This window comes from Nothoprocta perdicaria, unplaced genomic scaffold (assembly GCF_003342845.1).
Source record: "Nothoprocta perdicaria isolate Ctin4 unplaced genomic scaffold, notPer1 scaffold_18, whole genome shotgun sequence".
NCBI classification, from domain to species: domain Eukaryota; kingdom Metazoa; phylum Chordata; class Aves; order Tinamiformes; family Tinamidae; genus Nothoprocta; species Nothoprocta perdicaria.
This window is the reverse complement of record NW_020454982.1, coordinates 5,486,302-5,492,451: the sequence shown is the minus strand read 5'-3', so window position 1 is coordinate 5,492,451 and position 6,150 is coordinate 5,486,302. Positions and strand designations below refer to the sequence as shown.

The 6,150-nt window shown below is 46.0% G+C and overlaps 1 protein-coding gene across 1 annotated transcript; it reads right to left on the bottom strand.

Annotated features, from left to right (window-relative positions):
• Positions 1-551: 551 nt before the first annotated feature.
• CNEP1R1 (CTD nuclear envelope phosphatase 1 regulatory subunit 1) lies at positions 552-5,018 on the bottom strand. Its single transcript, XM_026036473.1, has 6 exons — positions 4,945-5,018; positions 3,632-3,703; positions 2,843-2,916; positions 1,977-2,086; positions 1,787-1,841; positions 552-1,502 (listed from the first exon to the last, which is right to left on the bottom strand). The coding sequence occupies exons 1-6, from the start codon at positions 4,967-4,969 to the stop codon at positions 1,461-1,463; spliced, it is 378 nt and encodes a 125-aa protein (XP_025892258.1). The 5' UTR covers positions 4,970-5,018; the 3' UTR covers positions 552-1,460.
• Positions 5,019-6,150: the final 1,132 nt, after the last annotated feature.

Below are 6,150 nucleotides of genomic sequence, written 5' to 3'. Positions count from 1 at the left end.
GCGCGGCTCTTGCCCATGGCCCCGCCACCGCCCTCCGCGCACACGTGGCCGCCGCCGCGCATGCGCCGCACCGCCCCCCGCCCCGCCCCGGCGCGGAGGCGGGTAGACCTGCTGGCCGCGGGCCCACCTGCCGGCGGCAGGTAGACCTGCTGGCCCGCGAGAGCTGCGCGTGCGCGGCACGGACGGAGAGCCCAGAAGTCATAGGACGGGTTTATTTTATACACATTTACCTACAAAATATACAGCGGTTAAAAATGTTGCAAGGGCGGGAGAAAGAATTACGGGAAAGATTAAATCAGACTTTTTTTTTTTAATGTCTCAACTGACTTATTAGAAAATATATATATATATCAAGTCAATAGTCTCCCTTTAAGAGGCGGTCTTGCTTATACTTAAAAGGTTAGGGAACTTGCACGGCTTTGCAGCTTTAGTCAGTTAAAGGAGTTTGAAACAATTAAAAAGGCACCTTGAACACTTAAACTCTTAAAATTATTTACAATGCTAAGTTACACTTTATGCATATAACATGCACACCTTGTTTTCAACACTTGAAATAACAAGTTCTGTTATTTTGTGGCACCATTTATATTTACTTCGCCAAATAATTTGTATCCAAAGTTAAACACCTCCAAGACTACTTTCATATTCAGACTATCACAGCATAAAAACCCACCCAGCATCTTGGGGAATTTAGATACAGTACAATTGTACAATCAGAAAGATGCAAGCATATTTAAGACAATCTTTAAAACATTAAAATCTGGTTAAAACAGCAGTCTCGTGAGCCAGATTGAACGAGCTACGCATGACCACAAGGAAAGTGGCTAGTGCACTATGTGTACAGTTTCACAAATGTGCTCCTCCATCTATTTGCGAAGTTCTTAAACAAAAAGACCAGTTTTCTCCAGCATGAGCAGTCTTTCTGCAAACCTTTTAGTTCCAAAAGCAGTGACCAGGAAACAAGGATAGCTGTAATGAGTAAGTGTGCTAAGAAAAAGTCATGGGAATGGTAAGTGTTCCTTTCAATACTGTTCATGAGAACAACAACAAAAATCCATACAGCAATTATTACTTTTTTTTCCTCTGAACATTGGCATTGTTCTGCTATTTACAGTAGTTTACAAAGACACGTAACACAAATGAGGTTTGATCTTCAAGTTCAACTTCATAACCAATTAACATACATCACTGGTATGTTTTGTTCTAGCTGAAGTAAAAAAGTGACACTAATACTGAAAAAAGAGGTAATCAGAAGTAGCAAGAGCACTGATCATATGATAACAAAAAATTTGGAGAAATATTCAAGAAAGCAATATTGCACACTTTCACTGTCAATTGTATAAGACTTTTGCTCCTAGGTAATGACAACCAGTCCTGTTTGGTTTTTGCTGTCATACTATCTTGAAAAAAGGTCATTTTTGGTTTCCATGGCAGTGGAAAAAACTGAAGGAAGATGGGCCTTACTGAACATGAGGCCTAGGTTTCAAAATTAGCTTTCCAGTCTGCAAAACAGGAAAAGAAAATATAGTTTAGATCCTGAAAAATTAGTCAATCAATAATACTTCACGTCCAATAATCCAGGCTAAGCTTAAAATGATCCATGGAATAATACTGAGTATTTTATATTGCATTTACATACAAACACTCTTTTTTGTTAAGGTGTGCATGCATCTATACCTATACTTAAACACACACACACACAGAGTTCACTAAAAAGACTTGTGGACTTCTATTTTGTTTGATTGTTTTTAATAAAAGGTTTAGGCAATTAGCTGCTAACACTTACATCATCACAGGACATATTATATTCTGCCAAAACAGTTCGACATCGGGCTGCTATACTGTATGGCTTGTGTCAAGGAAAACAGCTAACACTTGCACACGCTTCAAGTCAAAACAGAAAAGCAACATTAACATAGGCTTCAACAGTAGCAGTAACTACAACACTTAACCTGACAGAGATGATCGAAGGATACATTGATGGTGCCACCACTCTTTTATGTATTCCAGCAAAGAACAAGCCTATTAGGGTAATACAGCTAATTGTGAAAAATGGATGGTTCCAAAGTGATGTGAAAAATGACACCTAGGAAAGAAGTCAGATTAGTCCTAGGATGCACTTTCTAAAACATATAGAGAGCTGGTGAACTTAATTCAAAGCATATACTGCTCTTAGACATTTCGATGTACTAGGGAACAGTTCCTTACAGAGGCAGTCTAGCAGAAACATTTTGCCAAGCAGTGTCCACATACATATTCCAATACTGAAAATATTCTCCTGCTTTCATAGAATGTTTTAATGAAAACAGACAATGAAATACTGTTTAAGAATCAGATCAGTTCATACATCTACAATAAACACTTTAGGTTACTTCATGCCTAAATATCAGTTTGGCAATATCTGCATAGTGTGGCTTTGTAGATAAAATTGAGGCTCCTAGAGAGAAGGAAAAAAAAAAAAAAAAAGACTGCACAGTGATATGTGCAATTAATTTCCCATGTCATTTTTTGTTTAACTTCATTATTTACAATCATTTCATATGAAAGAGACCTTTATAAGCTCCCTATGAGCAGCTGTACAGTGCTGCTGTCCTAGGAATTTGCCCCAGGCATCAGGAGAACTGCTGCTGCCTTATGTTTTTGGTTACACCTGAGGTAATACCTACATGGCTGTATCCCTACCATGCTAGGTACTCACGTAGAAAACTCATCTTTAATCTTGTGACTTTCAAGATAGTGTAGCACTTGTCTACAGCACCTGACTTATTGTACAGATTTATATAACTCTGCTGCAAAATCAATTTATGAAACAAATTCCATTCAGGATCAGCATGATATTTACCTTTTGTGTCTCAGGATCTATTAACCAGTTCCAAGCACCAGTGGCTGTGCAGACTGATACCACTATCAGAATCACTGATAAAGAAAAGGATGACAGTCATAAGCAGCACAACTCATAGCAAAAAGCATTTGTGTTTCATTAGAAACTTTAGGAGTTCTTTTTTTCCCACTTTAGAAGAAGGAACAACCTTTACTAAAAATAAAAACAGCTAAAAACACTTTACTGTTCTAAACAGTAAACACAACTTTTCTGGACAGGACACGTAGATAAGCTATAACAAGTAAAAATATCCTGATGCTTTGGAGAAATGAAGGCACAGTTTTGTTTTGTTTTCTCTAACGGATAACTTCCAGTGTAACAAGAAAAAAATTAACATCAAGTTAAATGCTCTCAGTATAATTAAAGTAAAAAGCCCCTCTTAAGCATGAGGGGGGCAAAATTACCAAAGCAAGCAGTTATTTATGTAAACAAATGGACTTAATACTAGCTATGCAAGCTAGTTATTTCAAAACTGGTAATACTGTATATTTATATAAAAAGTTAAGATATAAACCATGTATTTGAACCCTTCTAACATGCAAGTTTTCAGTACTTCTCTTCTAACAGATATTTGACAGGGCAACTAGCAATTTTGGAAGCAATCCCGGTACCTAAAGAGGCACCATGTAAGTTGAGCCTTTACAAATATCAGATTTCCTCAAAGTTGTTCTGAAGCAAGATTTTATATATAAACATAAAGAGACAAAGCAAACAGGCAATCCTATCTATCCCTCAGAATGTGAAACTTACTTCTCCAACGTCCTGTAGCTGGCTGCAAACATGCAATGTATTCAGTAAGTCTTCTTTCAAAAGCTTTCAGATCTAAGAACATACATAAAGCATGATTAGATCTTCATACATTTAGTTAGTCAAACTTCAGTGCAAAAGTTGCATGGAATTCACTCAGTCTCATGGAAGAAAAAATACACCGATCTCATGGACGAAGAAAACAGCTCAAATGACACAAGAAGAAGCTTTGCACAAATCTAACTAAAGACAGCAACCGTGAAGTTACACTAAATGCAAGAAACATTCCCACATACAGAAGGAAAGAATATATATATATATATATATATATAGCAACAGAATCATGGTGTTTTATATATCATATACACTGTGTATATATAGGTATGTATTGTTCTTTAAAAATATCTAGACATGCGTTTATAACAGACTAAACACACCCTCTGCAAAGGGGAACATAATACCCAGCATTATGCATATCCAGAAGTTATTAAAAGTCTATTGTTTACATACTGGTGAGGAGAAAAAAAAAAAAAACTCCCTGTCTGCTCTCTGTTCAAGGGGTTTTTGGAGCACCATGGCCTAGACAACTTTGTCATTTATCAGGAACCTGGTATGCCACATGCTATTAAAAATAATAAGAGAACAAAAAAAGGACAATGCCACACCAAACACTAGGCCAAAGTTCTTCAACTCTTTTTTTCCCCTTCAAAGAAATCTCTGCAGTTTCTTTTTTTCCTTCCTATTGGCATCATGTAAGACCTTCCCATTGAAATTGCTGCTAATGCCGAGTGGCACTTCAAGTTCACAGCCCTAATTTGCTTAAAACCTCAGCCAACCACACGTGTGCCTAGAAGGAGCCGTTTCCCCTGCATGAGCTCCACGCTCCAGTTTAACGAGATCAATACTGGTCAATACTCCCGTGAGAGCCCCACGTTTTGCCCGGGGTGGGTTTTATCGGCCCAAACCGGTCCGCAGGCTCCGGCTCCGCACTCCGCGGGGCGCTTCTCCCAACCGGGCTTACTGCCGATTTGTTTAAAGGTCCCTCCCGGAGCGGCCGGGGTGCAGGGCCGCGGACACGGGCCGCTCGCGGGGCACCTCCGCCCCGGGGCCTCGCCGGCGGGGAGGGGCCGCAGCACCGGCCCGTTAACCGCGCAGGAAGAGCGAGCACCTCCCGGCCCGGCCGCCCGAACCCCGCGGGGCTCCGGCGCGCCGCGGCCTCCGCTGACAGCGCGGCCCGCGCCGCGCCGGGGACGGAGCCTCGGCCGCGCTGGGCGCTGCCCGCCGCGCCGGCCCCGCGCCGCGCCGTTCCCGCTCACCCTCGGCCTGCTCCAGCGAGTTCATGGCGGGCGCGGGGCCGGGCGGGCACCGAGCGCCGCCTGCGCCGCCCTCACGGCCGCGCTCCCTCCTCCCTCCCTCCCTCCCCTCACGGCCCTGCCTGCGCCGCGCTCCGCCCCGCACCCCGCAACAACGCGACTCCTCACTGGGCGGCCAGAGCGGAGCCACGCCCCTCCCCAGAGAGCGCGGCCTTCATTGGCTGCGGCGGGGGAAAGGGCGGGGCGGAGGCGGGCGCTCCGCTATTAGAAGGAGGCGGGCGCTGCGCGCGCGGCGCTGGGAGCGGCGCCGCGGCCGAGCGAGAGGAGCGGCAAGAGGAGAGAAGAGCAGCGGCGTGCGGCGGGACGGGGCTCCGCGGCGCGGGCGGGAGGGGAAGGGGCCCGGGAGCCCCTGGCGCCGCGGCCCGGCTGGGCGCCCCCCGCGCGCCGAGGCAGCAGCGCCGGGGCCGTTTCCGCGAGGACGGGCAGAGCCGCCCTTGGTGCGGCGGCGCGCGGCCCCGCTGCTCGCTCTGAAAGCGCTGGCGGCGGCCGCTGCGCTGCCCGGCTTCGCTGGCGCGCTCGGTCTCGCGGCAGGCGGTCTTGTCCCCATGCGGCGGCAGGCCGCCGTGCTGCCGCTCCGGCTCCGCGCCTTGGCGGCGGTGGCGAGCGCGGCGCTGGGGGGTCGGCTGCGTGGGCCGCAGGAAAGCCCGGCTCTGGTTCCCGGGGGAAGCTGCCGGGTCTCTAGTCTCGCTTTTCTCCTTCCTCAATGCTCTTGGGTGGTTAGGTACGGAGTTCGATCGGCTGCCTTATCTGCGGTGCAGTTCCGGAGTTACTGGGCACATCCTCACACAAAGGGCAGACTATGGTAAGAATTCCCTCAGGGAATCCTTTGTTCTGAAGAATAAATTACCTAATATTGAATTAACCGGTGAGAGCTCTGTGCTGCCTGTGCTTTAGAAGCAGCCCCTGAAAGCTGCAGTATCTCCCCTCTCAGGGAGCATGGGCTGGGTGTTCCTGATGTGCTTGGAGCTTCTGGAACATCTTACTTGAAAGAAGTCCAAAGCAAGCTCCTTGAGGCTAGGATTAAGCCTTTGATTGAAATAACCAAGTGTGTGTGTGCTTGGGGGAAGATGTCCTGTTTTTTCTGCTGTAAAGTCTTTAGTAAATTTGGCAGTTATTCTGACAGCCTGCATGCTAGCATGTGCAAGCTGC